At 47.0% G+C, this 17,342-nt stretch overlaps 1 protein-coding gene across 4 annotated transcripts in view; it reads left to right on the top strand.

The window, feature by feature from the left end:
• IKBKB (inhibitor of nuclear factor kappa B kinase subunit beta) overlaps positions 1 to 17,342 on the top strand; it is a 57,826-nt gene that overhangs the window by 17,243 nt on the left and 23,241 nt on the right. For all 4 annotated transcript variants that reach the window (XM_030937429.1, XM_010368039.2, XM_030937428.1 and 1 more), the window contains 3 exons: positions 2,371 to 2,440; positions 14,197 to 14,285; positions 15,346 to 15,435. In XM_030937429.1, coding sequence (XP_030793289.1) covers positions 2,371 to 2,440; positions 14,197 to 14,285; positions 15,346 to 15,435 — 249 coding nt within the window. The remainder of the gene's footprint in view (positions 1 to 2,370; positions 2,441 to 14,196; positions 14,286 to 15,345; positions 15,436 to 17,342) is intronic.

The raw sequence follows: 17,342 nt of genomic DNA, 5'->3' as shown, positions 1-17,342 counted from the left end.
ACCTCTCCATCTCTAAGACTGAATAGGGCCATATAACATTATGATAACTGGAAGCTCTGAACAAAATAATTTTTTTTTTTTGAGACAGAGTCTCACTCTATTGCCCAGGCTGGAGTGTAGTGGCATGATCTCGACTCACTGCAGCCTCTGCCTTCTAGGTCCAAGTGATTCTCCTGCCTCAGTCTCCCGAGTAGCTGGGATTATAGGTGCCCACCCCCATGCCTGGCTAACTTTTGTATTTTTGGTAGAGGCAGGGTTTTGCCACATAAGCCAGGCTGGTCTCGAACTCCTGACCTCAAATGATCACCCACCTCAGCCTCCCAAGGTGCTGGGATTACAGGTGTGAGCCACTGTGCCCAGCCAAAAAAAATTTTATTTTAATTGAAAAGGAGGTCAGTTACTCTGCGAGTGCACCTCTTTACTTTGGAAGGGTCACAATAGTGAGGGTGGGAGCCCAGGCGTTTATTCCCTTTCAGTGGCCATTCCCAGACACACTTCAGGTGCTACTCTTACTGTTCCTCCAGGCCCTTGTGCCTCTTAAAAAAAAAAAAAAAAAAAAAAAAAAAAAAAAAAAAAAAAAAAAAAAAACACCTTTCCACTTTGGGAAGCTGAGACAGGAGGATAGCTTGAGGCCAGGAGTTTGGGACCAGCCTGGACAACATACTAAGGCCCTATCTCCTCAAAAAATAAAAAATGAAAAATTAGCCAGGTGTGGTAGTGTGCACTTGTAGTCCCCACTATTTTGGAGGCAGGACTGGGAGGATGGCTTGAGCCTGGGAGGTTGAGGCTACAGTGAGCTATGATTGTGCCACTGCATGCCAGCCTAGGCGACAGAGCAAGACTTAGTCTCAAGAAAAAAGATAATCCTGTCTCAGAAGAAATAGACAGATAAATAAAATAAAAGGAAACTTTCTGTGGGGCTTGGCCTGCCAGAGTGGCTCTCCCTGGAGATAGGCATGTCCTGGGAGTGGCACTCACAGCAGGATATGAACACAGCCCTTGGCATGACCCACAGTGAGAGATGGGGGAACTCGACAGCACTTTGATTTTTTCCTTATTTTTCTAACCTTTGACAGTCACCCATTACTGACTGCAGCTGTGTAGAGATAAAGCCATGTTGCAGTCAAGTGGAGACTTCTCAGAGGGCAGCCAGGAAGTAGGTGGGATGTGGCCAGATTACAGAGGGCTCTGAAGTGAGGCAGAGGCTTTTAGACTTGGTCTTTTAGGTGGCAAAGAGCCAATGAGCCAGGGAAGAAGAGATGGAAAGTTTAACATGACTGACCTGGCGTGGGTTGCAGGATGATTGAGGGGGAGACAGGAACAACTCGCATCCTAAGGAACCCCTGTCCTTGCTGTCACCCAGTGGGGTTAGGGGAGGACACTGTTGCCCAGTGTCTTGTTATCTGTTGTTTCTTTTTTTCCCTCTAAAAAGTTCAAATCTATAATACAACCATGGGCAAGGAGAGGCAGGCTTGGCCAGCACATGGGGACATGTAAGAGTCGATGTTAAAAGTCTACATGCTAGGTACGTGAACAGACTCTTGAGGGTTTATGAACATGATGTGAGTTCCTGACAGTGAGACTCAGCTGGGAAGCTCCTCTCTCTGCCTTCTTCGGAGGCCAGCTCCCAGCAGCACACGGAGCCTCTTGACAGTCGAGGGGGCCAGGAAGGCAGGGGATTAAGGGCCTGGGCTTGAGTTTCAGATTGACCTGGCGCCGCATTCCAGCACTGCCCTCTTACAGCTGTGTGAGCTGACAGGTATTTGACCGTGTAACCTCAGTTTCCTCCTCCAACATGGGGATTCCACCCGTACTTACTCAGTGGTGGTGGTTAGCATTAAATGAGATCACGCAGGGAAGGCTTTGCCGAGCTAGTCCGTGCAGAGCTCTTCCAGCCCCTGGCACGTAGTCAGTGCTCAGTAACCATTCCCTACTGTTACCATCACCTACGTGGCTAGGAGATGGCAGGGCAGTGGTCGGAGGGTGGTTTCCAGTGATGCCCTCCCAGCCTGGCCCATCTCTAGGACTCTCAGGCACAGAGAATTCCTATTTCCTGTGCTTAGACTTCGTCCTGCCTTGCTCAGAACTGCAGCAGCCAGTGAGAATCAAACTTTCCTCGCCCCAGGGGCCCCTTGCTGTGAGGATGTGAGAGCCCTGGGGTGGTCAGGACTGCTTCGTCCTCCTCTTCTTCCTCCTCCTCCTCCGGCCAATCCCTGCTAGTCCTGCTGCCCTAGCTTCCTCAAAAGCAAGTCCCCTAAAGACCAGGGCCCAGGGTCAGCACTTCCATCACATGGGCTGGTAAGAGACACGTGTGGATTTCCGGTGGTTTGTGACCACCAGCTCTGATGCCGCTTCTCACTTTCTTGACAGTACCTGAACCAGTTTGAGAATTGCTGTGGTCTGCGGGAAGGTGCCATCCTCACCTTGCTGAGTGACATTGGTAAATCCCAGCCCCAGAAGTCAGGCCATGTCCTTCAGGGAGAGTGTGGTGCCCCATGAGTCCCTGCGGAGCACTGCAGGCAGACACTTCAATCCTTTGGTCTCTGTGGAGGGGTAATGGGAGCCCGGGGAGGGGAGACCGTGGTGGAGTAGGGAGGTCAAAAAGGAGTTAGCCAGACAGACGCTGAACTCAAATAGGTTTCCCTTCCTTCCTGATTAATTCATCAGGTGAATTATGATGTGTAGGGAATAACAGATTTCCTTTCCCATTATAAAGCTCCCCTCCCTCCTTTCCTGGAATGGCCAGCACTGGAATAGGTTGTCATTCGAATGAGTTTTGTCCCTTGGCAGTGAATTTTTCCACTCCCACGTTGGTAGTTCTTTGCCAACAAGAGGCGTAGGAAAAACTGTCCTTGTTTAATCCCATGGGTACTGTTGGCATCCCCAAATGAGGGCATCTGCGGCACCCTCTGAGAAGGCCAAGTTGGCCATTCATTGAGAAGAGTGACCTCAGCCTGCAGAGGCCAATGGAGCCTCCTAGACCCTGGCGCCCACTCAGTAGGGGCCTGAGGGCTGGGCGCTGAAGGTCAGCACCTGGCCCCAGCCTGGGGAGACAGATGTCACAAGGGAGAGGGACTTGCTCAGGGTTTTTTGTTTTTTTAAAAAATAATCTCCAAGATTGTGGTGCAAGTTGATAGTTAGGGTCTAAGGTTTAGAGTTATCGATAATTTATCTTTGACTCTTTGCCCCCAGCTTTGGAGAATGATGCCATTTTCATGCTTCCCCTACCTCAACCTTTCAAAGCTGTATATATTTTTTCTTTTTGTTTGCTCAAGCTTTTTTTGGAAAATTGTCAAATATATAAAAAAGTTAAAAGAGTACTACAGCGAAACTCACATACCATTCCCCTCAGTTCACCGGATGTTAACATTCTCCCTCATTTGTAAAGCTGGGTTCTCTAAGCCAGGGCCTGGAAGGGTTGATGGTGCAACACTTTGTCTTGCTAGTGTGGATCTGGTCTCTTCCTGACTGCTGCTTTTGACAGAGGAGAAGCAAGAAGAAAAGGAAGGGGAAAAGTCAAGCAATGACATATTTAAGGTTAAGATCCAAATAGTCTGACATAGAAAATTCCCATCTCACTCTATGCTATGTCTTCGTTCCTTTGGGTGGATTTCACATGGAGGATAAGTTGACATTACACCAGTTTTATTTGACTCGAGTGAGCACCCAGTGCTGGCCCAAGGGAACCCCTGTGCATGGCCTGCATGAATCTTGTCTGTCTTCCTAGAGCATAATCCATTAGTTAGAAATTCCACTTGTTTTCTTGACTGCCTGACCCAAGGCTCACCCAACCATGTTTTGCTTGGAGGCTTACTCGATTGTATTTTTTACATCAGTGGCCAGATTCTTCATTTGTTCTCTGTCGAACTGGGTTGAAGGCAGGTTAGCAGGTTGGGGAATATTCTCTTGCTTTTCATGGGTGACTTTTATTTTGTTTCTCTTTGGTTAGAGCTTTGTCAAGTTATTATTATTATTATTTTTTTGATGTTTTTCTCTCAGATATTTTTCTTTCACTCCTTAGGCTATTGATGACTTTAGCAAGTAGTTATTATGAAAGTCTTTTTTTTTTTTTTTTTTTTTTTTTTTGAGATGGTGGCTCACTCTGTTGCCCAGGCTGGAGTGCAGTAGGCGACCTTGGCTCACTGCAACCTCTGCCTCCCAAATCCAAGTGATTCTCCTCTGCGAGCCTCCTGAGTAGCTGGGATTACAGGTGCGTGCCACCACACCTGGCTAATTGTTGTATTTTTAGTAGAGACAGGGTTTCACCATGTTGGCCAGGATGGTCTCGAACTCTTGACCTCAAGTGATCCACCCATCTCAGCCTCCCAAAGTGCTGGGATTATAGGCATAAGCCACCATGCCCTGCCAAAAGTCTTTAAATTATTGGCACAAGTGCAGGGTGCGGTGGCTCATGCCTGCAATCCCAGCACTTTGTGGGGCTGAGGCGGGTGGATCACAAGGTCAGGAGTTCAAGACCAGTCTGGCCAAGATGGTGAAACCCCATCTCTACTAAAAACACAAAAATTAGCTGGGCGTGGTGACGGGCGCCTGTAATTCCAGCTACTTGGGAGGCTGAGGCAGAGAATTGCTTGAACCAAGGAGGCGGAGAGGTTGCAGTAAGCTGAGATCGAGCCATTGCACTCCAGTCTGGTGACAGAGTGAGACTCCGTCTTGGAAAAAAAATATATATATATATATTGGCACAAGTGCACATAACTCTCAGCTTCCTTACATGGTTGTTTATTCTGCAGGTGCTTTGCTGCTGATATTCACAGAACCTCTCTGGTTATATATTCTTTTGGTCTGAGTCTACTTTGAATTCAGTTACCATTGACTTGTGTGGTAGCTTTTATATTATTGTATTCAAATTGTGTATGTCTATGTATTTAAGTTACACATAAATTAGAATAATGAAAACAGGTGGGTTCTTAAGTGCTTGTGTGCTACAAGTCTCCTACAGATAGATAGGTAGATGAATATTAAATTCTGTAGGTTGCTGATTCTCTGTCTTCTCTGTGACCCTGAGTTGGAAATAATTCGACTTTGAAGTACTAACTAGTACACTACAGTTAAACTTCTTAAGGGCACAAACTTCAGTCACTGCTGTATCTCCAGCATCTAGAATAGCAGTATATCAGCTTCTCTATAAATATTTGTCAAATGAGGGCCGAGTGCGGTGGCTCATGCCTGTAATCTCAGCACTTTGGGAGGTGGAAGCAGGCTGATCGCCTGAGGTCAGGAGTTTGAGACCAGCCTGACCAACATGGAGAAACCCTGTCTCTACTAAAAATACTAAATTAGGCTGGATGCGGTGGCTCACACCTGTAATCCCAGCACTTTGGGAGGCCAAGGTGGGCGGATCATGAGGTCAGTTTGAGGCCAGCCTGGCCAACATGGTGAAACCCTGTCTCTACTAAAAGTACGAAAAACAAAAACAAAAACTAAATTAGCCAGGTGTGGTGGTGCATGCCTGTGATCCCAGCCACTTGTTGGGGGCTGAGGCAGGAGAATCACTTGAACCTGGGAGGTGGAGGTTGCAGTGAGCCAAGATGGCTCCATTGCACTCCAGCCTGGGCAATAAGAGTAAAGCTCCATCTCAAAAAAAAAAAAAAAAAAATTTGTCAAATGAATGAAATAAGTCCTAAAGGAAATTAAAATAAGTAAGGACCTAGTTTATTTTTTTATTATTATTATTTAAATCAGATGTCCACACATCATGAACAGCTCCAGGTCCAATACTAGCTCCTCTGCGTATTAGCAGTGTGACTATGGGCACGTTACTTACACCCTTTTATTAGCGGTAAAATGGGAGTGTTACTTACCTTGTTAGAATTGTTGTGGAATAAAATGAGGTAATACAAATAAAGCTTCTAGCACAGTGCTCTGTTTCTGCAGAATATGCAGTCAGCAAGTGTTAGTTCCTTGCTCATTTCCTTCCCACTCTGGATTTTGATTTTTGGCCTCCCCATTTTGGAAACCCTCAGTGCCTTCTTTAGGGCATGATCTGAGGCTGGATCCAGGGAACCACATGGGTGGGTGCCTTCTGAGACTCCCATCCTGGAAGAGGCCGGCCTTCCTCAGACCCATTCCCGTCTCCACCACCTTTTGGGTGCAGTACAGCCCCGGTTTTGTGGTTGAGGCTGCTGATGAGCTCGTATTTTAATTTTATCCCTGTTTCTGATTTGTGTACCAAATCCATTAAATTTCTTTTTGCAAGGATCTGGTGACTGAGCCAGAGTTCATCTAACATAGCTCTTTTGTATTTTGGAGCATTTCCTGAGCATATTTTGTTCCAGTTTGTTCCAAGTGCTGGCCCCACATTTCCTTTGTTGGAGTTGCCAGTGCTGTTCTCTGCCAGGTTGACTTAAGATAAGTGGCAGAGCCACACCCTTGACCCCTGGGTCCAGGATTCATTTCCTGCTCTTCTGGATTAAACTGTTGGCCCCTACTCTCTTCTGTGCCACTAACCTCCCAGAGACACCTGCTCAGAACAGTGTCAAGATAATAGACATGGATAGGATTTTTCCACTGAATTTCAAATTGCCCAAGAAGATGCTGCAGAGTGCCTATGAGAAATGAGCAGATGGCCAGGCGCGGTGGCTCATGCCTAGAATCCCAGTACTGTGGGAGGCCGAGGCAGGTGGATAACCTGAGGTCAAGAGTTTGAGACCAGCCTGGCCAACATGGTGAAACCCCATCTCTACTAAAAATACAAAAATTAGCTGGGTGTGGTGGTGTGTGCCTGTAGTTCCAGCTACTCAGGAGACTGAGGCAGGAGAATCACTTGAACTTGGGAGGCAGAGGTTGCAGTGAGCCGGGATCATGCCATTGTACTCCAGCCTGGACAACAAGAGCGAGACCTTGTCTCAAAAAAAAAGAGGAACTGAGCAGCTGCCTGGCAGGCACAGAGGTGAGCCCCCTGCGTCCTGGCCAGGACTCTTCTGCCAGACCATCACTCCATGCTGATAGGAGACCCGGGACCTATGTGGAGCAGCTGGAAATGATGTGGACTGCCACATAATGTGACCCTAAAATAGCTCAAGGAAGTTATATGTGCGTGGACTCTATTTAAACAGTCTTGCTCATTATCCTTTGGAAAACATTGGCATGTGTTTTCTTTTGGCAACAGAGGCACCAAATTCTGAGCACTCGAGATTGTGGGGCAGGCTGTAGCACTCTCTCCTGCCTGGTGGGGTGTGACTCTGCTGGGCCCGCCTGGGCCTTACCAGATCTTAGATTGGAATCAGCCTTCCTGGATTTTGCAGGTGGCCAGTCTGCTGTGGTGACACCATCCTGTGCCCCAAGCCTTCGGGAACCCACCCCTCTGTTGCTGTCCCTGCTTCCTTCTCTGAGCCCCACCTCTGTTCCTGCTGGAGCTGCTCCTAGCAGGTGTCCAGGACTTCAGTGTTAAAGAGCAGAGGGTTTCAGAGAAAACACTTGGCTTTGGGGAAGATAACTCCATTCCGGGAACTGCACATCAGGTGCACCGTCTAGCACTGTGGATCTTCTGACTGGTTCTGTTGAATGCATCCGTCTGACTGAAGTGTGGATTATAACAAAAGATGATGACCTGACCACAGATCATTTGCACAGAAAGCTTATTGGAAAGCATAAGTAACCAGGTTAATAAATACAGTAACAGTGAGAGAGAAGACAGCCGGCCCTCAGTCATGGCTCCTCCACTTTACAGCTCTAGAGCCTTGAGCGAGGCACGGAATGTTGTGGCCACAGCGTCCCCTACTTTAGGATGAGGGGTTTGGACCTCTGAGTGCTCTCTAGGGTCCCATCTCCCTCTAACAACTCCATTTCACTGTCCAGGAATCTGGCTTTCGGAATGGTGACCCCGGGACATCTCTGACATCCCCTAACTGGTGGCCTAACTGCTTCCCACAGGCTCTGTGTCTCATCTCCACTGCCTGCCCCTGTGTTGGCCTGTCCATCCTTCCCTCCCTGCCCCTGCGCCAGCTGGCCGCTGCTCCTTGACTTTCTGTTTGCCTGGCTGTTCTCGTGGCCTGTTTCTCACCATATTGTTCCCAGAATCTGGAATTCAACCCTGAACTCATCCTAAAGTCATATCCACATCTGCTGGGTCTTTCTTCCAAAGTCACTTCCAGTAGAAGCCCTGGTCGTCGTCTTCAGCCAGGTCCCTCCTGCCATCCTGTCTCTTGTGTCACGGTGCCATTTTCTGCCTGCTGCCCAGGACCGAGTGTCCGTGTCGAACCTGGTCCCTCAGAGTCAGCCCCTGCTCCTGCTCATAGCCTTGCATTACGGAGGCTGCAGACCACTGCTTCCACTGATTCAATATCAGAGCAAATCCCTGCAGTGACCTCCTCCCTGGCCTCCTTAACCCTGTGTGCTAATCTACTCTTCTGTCTTGGAAGGGCACTTCCATCACAGTCTGCTCTTAGATAAAGGCCCAGCCCCTTCACTGTGCCTTTCTCCCACCCATGGCAGCCAGCCCTGGGCATGACCCATGGGACCTACCCATCAACCTGTGTGTGACCCTTGGAACCCACCTGTCAGCCTCCGGGTGTGACCCTCGGAACCCACCTGCCAGCCTCCAGGTGTGACCCTCGGAACCCACTTGCCAACCTCTGTGTATGACCCGCGGAACCCACCTGCCAGCCTCTGTGTGTGACCCACAGAACCCACCCGCCAGCTTCTAGGCATGATCCTCGGAACCCACCTGCCAACCTTTGCATGTGACCCACGGAACCCACTCGCCAGCCTCTGTGTGTGATTCCAAACCCACCTGTCAGCCCTTTGCTGGCCTCGCACGCGTTGCCCCTTGTGGAAGCTGTTCTCGCACCTCGCAGAGACCCTGAACTTGCCCGTTCTTTGCACACAGCTGCAGACCTGCCCCTCTGTGGGGACTGCCTGGCCTGGGGCCACGGGGATTCTCCTGTGGGTCCTTCTGCTGGTGTCACCTCATTTGCTCCTTTGACACTTGGCATTGCCATTACTGCTCTGTGATTTCTGTCTGTGCCTTGGCAGTGAGGGCTGACCTCTGGGTTTGGGGACCCAGTTGTCCAGACTGTGCAGGAAGTTAGGAAAAGGCTTTGATTCAGTGACAGCATTTCCCATTGTGTGTAGATAGTGGACACTTGATAGAGCCTTGTTGAATGAATTAGTGAAGTTGTCACACTTTCTTCTCAGCACCCAGCATTACTGCCTTGCTGCCTCACTGATTAATCAAAGGCTATTTTAGCCAAGTAACCTAGTTAGCCAGACTCAGTCTCTCTCCATGTGTCCACAGCTGGCCTTCCAGTCTGTTTTGTTTGGGAAGCCCAGTGACATTGAAGTGGCTGGCACAGTAGGACCCAGGCAGGCGGTTTTACCGAGGGAACGGACATACCGTTGCCTTTCTTACTTAGTGGTGACTTGGATTATCAGCCAGTGACAGCCATCTTTTTACCCTTCTAACCTCTATCTCAGCCTTTTGGACCATTTATCTTTCCACCTGTTCTCTATGGAATGTAGCTCAAACAAAAATGTTCTGAAGGGAACTTAGTCATCCCTCTAAACTTGTGATAAATAGAGATTCATGGACCCACTCTTATAAAACTACTTTTTCCTTGGAAGTCTAACTGCCCTTATCTGTTCCCCAGTTTGTGGTTTGTCATCTGAAAAAAATACATAGGGCTGTTATTTGGAGCTGTGATTCATCAATAAGACCCACAGGATTGTCATGTTCTTCAGTTGTGTGTTTGTGCCTTCCTCATGAGCTAGGGAAAGGCTGGGGTGACCACTGGGGCACGGCTTCTGAGGAGGGTGAGAGAAGGAGGCTGTTATCTTTCTATGGCAAGTCCGCCACGTGGACCCGCTCTGTGGAAATGCACTGTGTCATTTATCTTAGTTTTTGTGTTTTTCCTGCATACACTGTACTATGTCGTTTATTTTAGTTTTTGCGTTTTTCTAGAGGCAGGGTCTTGCTGTGTTGTCCAGGCTAGAGTGCAGTGGCATGATCATGTTTCACTGCAGCCTTGAACTCCTGGGCTCCAGTGACCGACCCTCTCACCTCAGCCTCCCACGTAGCTGGGATGAAGGCGGGCACCACCAGGCCTGGCTAATTAAAAAAATTTTTTGTAGAGACAGGGTCTTGCTATATTGCCCAGGCTGGTCTCAAACTCTTGGCCTCAAGGGATCCTCCTACCTCGACCTCCAAAAGTGCTGGGATTACAGGCATGAGCCACCACGCCTGGCCTCACTGTGTAGTTGTGAATAGCTTAACAGTTTGCAATGTGGTGCTTCTCACAGCTCTTCTCTGTAATGGGAACATGAGAAATAACCTGGTACACTTTTATTCTTTGTGGTGTGGCTTTCAATTTTTATAAACATGTCTTATTGCTATTGCCAGGCATTTAGATTTTTAATAAACTTCCAGATACAACAGTATTTTTCTTTATCTCAATATCTCATTTTCCATTGAATTTAAACAAAGTTAGATTCTCTGGGCTTGAGACAATTTTGATTCATTTCACTTCAGCTCTGAAGTACTGTTTTGTAAAATGTAGCACAGTGATACTGAACCAAGCGTTTTGAAAGTTTATTCTCTGCAGGGTACATTTAAGAGGACTTGCCTATCAGAATTTTTACATTTCAGTCCCAGAAACTTTGTGTAACAATACCTGTTGGATTCTTTAAATCTGGACTTTATTAAGTTGACAGAGGTATTTGAGAATAGATGACCACCCCGAAATGAGGAATAAAGTTTGTTTTATACAGTTGTTTAAGCATAAAAATAGACAGATATTAATAGTAGTCAGAGTATTCAGTTACCAACCTCCTGCCCCTCCTCACTGAAGATCTGGTGACAACTCTAATCCGTGTGGCATAGAGAGTGGTGCCTTCGGTCTGATCTGAATGCTCCTCCTTTACACTGGGGGGTCCTGGGGACATCTCACCTGCTTCTGCCCTGGGTTTTGCCTTGAGATGTTATGCCTCCAGCTCTGGGGGCCTTGTCTTAGTCTGGGCTTGTGTACTTGCACAAATTACAGTATCTTAACTTCCATACATTCTGCTTTGGAAAAAACGAACCTACACTTTTATGTATTATATCCTGATACACTTCAGCAGCCTGACATATACCAACACAGGTCTTTTATGAACCTATCAGTTAACAGACACTTTGAGTTATCGCATGGCCTTGCTCTCTGCCAGCCAGTAGTTCATATTCAATAGCAGTGCCATCCCCGTCACAAGGCTGTGTTAGTGCAGCTATTTTTTATACTTCATTTACTTCATTATGCTTTGCTTTGATTTTAAATAAAAACTAGTAAAACAAAAATAGAAGTGATGATAAGAAGCATTGATCTTTAAACATTAACACAATTGAGAACAAGATGAAATAAAATTTTTTAGGCCCGTGGAAAGCAGCGAGTCTTTCACCTCATCTGGATATTAATTGGACCTAAGCTAATCTACTCTGTCACTTAGGAAGGAGATGAAAAATAAGGAACAGTATGAAATGTTGGAACCACATGGTCGAAGCCTGGACTTAAAAGAGCAGATGTAAGGAGAGATCTGGCACCACAGATTGAGCATCCCTAATCCCGAAGTCCAAAATCTAAAGGGCTGTAAAATCTGAAGGTTTTTGAACACTGACATGATGCCAAAAGTAGAAAGTTCCACACTTAAGTACATAACACAAACTTTGTTCCATGCACAAAATTATTAAAACTGTTGTATAAAATTACCATCAGACTATAAAATCATTTATAAAAATTCAGTTGTTTCATATAAGGTATATATAAAACAAATGAATTTTGTGTTTAAGCTTGGGTTCATTAGGAATATGCCAGTATTCCAAAATCAAAAAAAAAAAAAAAAAAAAAAAACCGAAAAACTTCTGATCCCAAGGATTTTGGATAAGAGATACTCACCATATATAGCTTAATGTTCTGAGCTGGAGCTCCTTTAATAAGGTGGAAGTTAGTTGTTCAGCTCTCAGTTTGACTCTTAAATATGTTTCCAGGAAATGTTCAGCTTAGAGCGTTTGCAGAGCGTGTTTGCTCATTCAGTTTCTGTGGAAGGCTTTTCCGCTGCCCTGCACAGAGGTCCATGCCCATGACAGCAGACAGGATTGCTGCCTGGGCCTCAAGGGTCTTCCCTTCCCTGGTTTGCTGTGAGAGAGAGAGAGAGAGAGAGAGGGGGGGCGGGGGAGAGAGAGAGAGAGAGAGGGAGAGAGAGAGAATGAATGAGAATGGTGGTGGCAGCGGCAGCATAGAGAGGGCTCATTGTTAAACCTCTCAGTATTAGTGGTTTTGTCTTTTTAAGTTTTAAACAAGAAACAGATCATACCATTAACTATCCCTCTGAGTCAGAACATACAAACCCAAGACTTGCCTGTTCTAATGTGGCACTACCATAATTTGTTCTACCATTTCCTAATGACTTTCTGTTTGTTTCTAATGATTTCATTCAAGATATGCAGTAAGTATCCTTGGGCTACCAGTGAAATGAAGCAACTTTTCATATAATTGTCACCATTTGTATCTCTTCTTCTGTGCGTTCTCACCACTTGACATTCTTTGCCCATTTTTCTTTCTTTTTTTTTTTTTAGATGGAGTCTTACTCTGTCACCCAGGCTGGAGTGCAGTGGCCATGATCTTGGCTCACTGCAACCTCTGCCTCCTGGGTTCAAGCAATTCTCTTGCCTCAGCCTCCCGAGTAGCTGGGATTACAGGGGCCCGCCACCACACCCAGCTCATTTTTTTGTATTTTTAGTAGATACAGGGTCTCACCATGTTGGCCAAGCTGGTCTTGAACACCTGACCTCAGGTGATTCACTCGCCTTGGCCTCCCAAAGTGTTGGGATTACGGGCATGAGCCACCGCACCCAGCCCCATTTTTCTTCCGAGTTGCTCTCTTACTGATTTGTAAGTGCTTTTTATCTATTAGGTATCTTTACTCTTTGGCATATGCGTTGTGGATATTGTTTCTCCACCTCTCTTGTCTTCTGGCTTTGCTTATAATATCTTTTACATAAACTTTGAAAACCTTTTAATGTTATTTGCACTGTTTTATTTATACCATATGGCTTTCCTGCATACACTGCTCTTTTTGCTACATGTATCCCATGGTGTTTTAGAGTTTTTGTTGCTAATGTAAATGGGATATTTTTTCTTTTCCACTGCAACTGGATATAGCTAACATAGAGAAAAGCTATAGACTTGTTGGTTTCCAGACAACTGGCTAAATTTTTTCTGGTGTTTAGTCTGTTGAGCTCTCTAGGCTACAGTCATAGCATCTCCAAATAAAAGTAATTTTATCTCATTTCAATAGTATTTATTTCATTTCTTTCTTTTATAGTGCAGTGAGCTAGGATGTCTGTCAAAGTTATTCACCCTCTCTTGAGAGTAAAATCATGTCCTTCTTGCTGTCTGAGCTGCAGGCTGCTCCTTCCTTGTGTGACATCATCATGTTGCCTCCTCACAGCAGAAGCTCTTGGTATCAAATGCCTCCGTAGCCAGTGTTGTGCAGTCTGCTTTCTTCCAACTAGATTCTGAGCTCTTTAAAGTTGGGGATCACGCCTCTTATTTTATATCCTTCATAGAACCTCCCAGAGAACTGGGCACATAGTAAATCTGTGTTGGGCTGTCTGTATGTGTGGGAGGTGTCCCTGTTCTCCTCTTCTGCCTCCCTGCTGCTTCCTGGAAGCCGGTTCTGACCTCTTGGGACTGTCAATCATATGACCATAGGATTCTGTCCCCAAGGGCCCTTCTTCCTTGCTTACCCTATAGAATTTAGATTTTTGAGCCCCTAGACCAAAGATGCTTCCCTTCTCAAAACTTTATTGGCATCAGCATCACCTGGAGAGTTTGTTAACACAGATGGTGGGGTCATCCCCTGAGACTCGAATCCAGAGGTCTCAGGTGGGGCCCGAGAATTTCACATTTTGAACAAGCATGTTTGCTGCTGGTCCAGGTAGTATAGTTTAAGAAGCACTGCTCTAGGCTGCAGTTGGTGACCTCATGGATGCAAGGCAAAGAGTGCTTTGCTCAAGTAAGCTGGATTCCGATGGAAGTTTAAGCCTCATGTAGCAGGGCCCCTGCCCTCCACCCTGAGGTGTTGCGCTACAAGTCAGAGTATGTTTCAGGGGCACGCAGCATTTATCTTTTGCAGGAGAGGCAATTCTGTCATGAAAAGCATTTTTTAGGCTTAAGAAAAACTCACTCCCCACACCGCCTTCCTCAGCCTCTGCACTTAGATACCTTCATGAAAACAGAATCATCCATCGGGATCTAAAGCCAGAAAACATCGTCCTGCAGCAAGGAGAACAGAGGGTGAGTGACGCTCCTGGGACTTGGAAAGCCTCAGGTGGGTGCGCCGGGAAGTGGCCTGGGAGGAAAGGAGCACACTCTGCATATTTGTGTGTATTTGCATTTCCTTGCCTGTGCTTTGATTCTCTGGGAATGCTGTTTGATTTGAAACAAAATTCAGCAAAAAAGTTGTTGTAGATTGAGGCAGGTTTGAATGGATTACATTGTTAGTCGCTCAAGTTGCAGGAATCTGATAAGGAAAATAATGTTTGCCTTCCTACCTCCACCCCTAGCCTCTGGGACTAGCGCTTCTTGGAAATCAACTTGTTTTCCATCTGCCTTAAGAGCCTCGCCTCTCAATGCTAAATGGAAACCAGTGATCAGTTGGTTGTGTATGTGGCTGGGAAGAGGTACTGGGACTGGCATCTGCTGCCGAGCCTGGTCCAGCCTATAGTTTCCCCAGAGCTCTTTGTGGCCTCCTCAGTGGCTACCTGGCTCGGACATGGTGTTGACTGCCCCGCGAGCTTGACCTTGCGGTTTTTACCCACTCTATGTGTTTAGCTGGGGTGGTGAGCACAGGCTCAGCTGAGTGGAATGCCGTGACTGAGTTCTTAGATCACCTAATCCCTTCCCATACAGCTGCCCTCAGCATCTAGGCCTGGTCTGTGACTACCACAGGGCTCGCCCTTGTTCCAGTTCACACTCACTCCTGTCAGTGGTGCTCAGATTTGAGAACTGAGGGTATTTACTGAGAAGAGGCTGGTGCGGTCCTTCCTGTTTCAAGTCTGGGTTTAGCCATCTTGAGGGCTGGTGCCTGTTCTGTTCATTCAGCTTCCCTCTGATGATGCGTGGCAGAGTGTGGGAGGACACGTGCCTAGCATTTTTACAATATGCCTTTTCTTTTGCCTTGAATCTACCATGTCGAGGACATTCTTTTGTGTATCTGGCAGCTCCTTGGGAGTTTGGGATCTAATAGTACCTGGGAATTCAGAAATACCTCTGCTCTAACACCAGGCAGTCAGATTCCTTGTAGAAGGACATTGTGTTCTTGTAACCCTCAGATTTCTCCTTCCTTTTGTTTTAGTTAATACACAAAATTATTGACCTAGGATATGCCAAGGAGCTGGATCAGGGCAGTCTTTGCACATCATTCGTGGGGACCCTGCAGTACCTGGTAAGAAGTGGGCCTTGCCTGTTTGCCTGTCGGCTCCTCCCTGCTTCTGCATTTGTGGGGCTCCTCTCCCACCTTACTCCCAGCACCTGAGTCCCACCTGCTCTCTGAATGTTTTGGAGATGCATAAGGTCACACTCATAACCTGGTCGGGTCAGCATTTTTTGCCACCAGATGCCCTGTGAAGGGATGTGGTCATCTTCTCTGACGTCCGGAGGGCTCTGCTTATGTACCTTGCACCATCTCCTAGCCTCTCTGTGCTTCAGCGTCTTCTCTGAAAGGAAAGGGTTTTAAACAGATCCATGCTGGTCTCGAGTGGTCCTCCCACCTCAGCCTCCTGAGCAGCTAAGACTACAGGCAGGAGCCACTAAGTCTGGCTGAGACCACAGTTTCTATGAGGTATCTCAGGGGCCACTGAGGAGGGGTCAGAGCTCTGAGCTCCCCACTCTTTGTTTACATTATTTGGTCTGAATATTAGGTTTCTGTTTGAGTCACTAATTCAAGAATATTGTGTCAGGCACTGTGCTCAGGGCTGGTGGCGCAATGGGGAAAAAAGAGAAGCCCTTTTCTGCCTTCAGACCTTAGAGTTTAGGAGGAAAGCAGGCATTACTGTGATGCTTATGCAGATAACTAAGAAATTACAGTTGCGGTGAATGTTACAAAGCAAGAGTGCAGGGTGTTGTGAAATTATGTATTGGGTGGCCTCAGCCTGGTCTGGGACTTGAAGGGTGAGGAGGTGAAAAGGGCTGGAGGTGGGGGACAGGAGGGGGAATTCCATGCAAAGGGATCACACACAGGAAGACCTGAAGGTGTGGCTGAAACCGAGCACAAAAGGAAAAGAGAGTCTTGAGTTGAAGCTGAGAGCGAGGTAGGGCACAGATTATGAAGGGCCTTAAGGGCTGGGCTAAAGTTCTAGACTTTATCTTAAAACCTCTGCAGAGATTGATAGGTTTTAAGTGGGAGAAAGAGCAACTCTTTGGAAAGCCCACTCCTGATACTGTGTAGAGAAGGAATCACACCAAACAGGAGTGAATAGCGGGCGAGGTAGGGGCAGTGAAGAGGCATAGGGCAGTTAGATTCCAGGAGAGCTTAGCACAGCTGCCCAGCAAGACCTGTCTTAGGTTGCTTGCTGATGGCAGTAGCCTCCACAATTGGGATTGACTTAAGGAGTCTGCAGCTTTCAGAGCAGGACTCGCAGGGGACTGTGATTCAGGTGCCTGTGTTCATATGATGTGTGATTCGGTAGGTCCTTCTGGAGTCCTCCTCAGCTCAGCAGCAGTTGAGCAAGGGGGACCCCATGCTCTAACCAGGAGCTGAGTCAAGTCATGTACTTACATGAGCTAAAACATCTGTCCTTAACCAGACATAGAAGTTGACCTACCCATCCCGGAATGTCTTCTCTTGGTTTGGTCTTCTAGGCCCTTCCTTAAGCTTCACATTTCCAACCAGACCATGCACCACCCTGTCTCTGTGCTTTTGCTTGCCCTGGTCCTTTCTGTCTCCACCCACCTGCTGAGCCCAGTCTGCACCCCCAGCACGCCTATGCTGTGTTCCCTTCCTCGGTCGCCCCAGCTCTCTGCCTTAGCAGCAGCCATGCATCACATTTTCCCTGCCTGTTTCTAAATATCCTGGCCTTTTCTGCAACCACATGGTACCTGGTTCAGGGGTTCAGCCAGCACTTAAAGTGTGTATTTGGTGTGGACACCCTGGCATCATTTTCCTTTACCATTTGTAGCCTCTCTTCCCATGTCTACACAGCGCCCACGACTGCATCCTGCCTTAAGCTGATTTTCAATAAGTGCCTGAAATGCTGCAACCCTCTTTTTTTTTCCTTTTTTCTTTCTTTTTTTCTCTCTTTCTTTCTTTCTTCCTTTCTTTCTTTCTTTTTTTTTTTTTTTTTTTTTGATGGG

The sequence above is a fragment of the Rhinopithecus roxellana genome, chromosome 9, assembly GCF_007565055.1.
Source record: "Rhinopithecus roxellana isolate Shanxi Qingling chromosome 9, ASM756505v1, whole genome shotgun sequence".
NCBI classification, from domain to species: Eukaryota; Metazoa; Chordata; class Mammalia; order Primates; family Cercopithecidae; genus Rhinopithecus; species Rhinopithecus roxellana.
The sequence above is the reverse complement of the archived record's forward strand: the minus strand, read 5'-3'. Positions and strand labels throughout refer to the sequence as shown.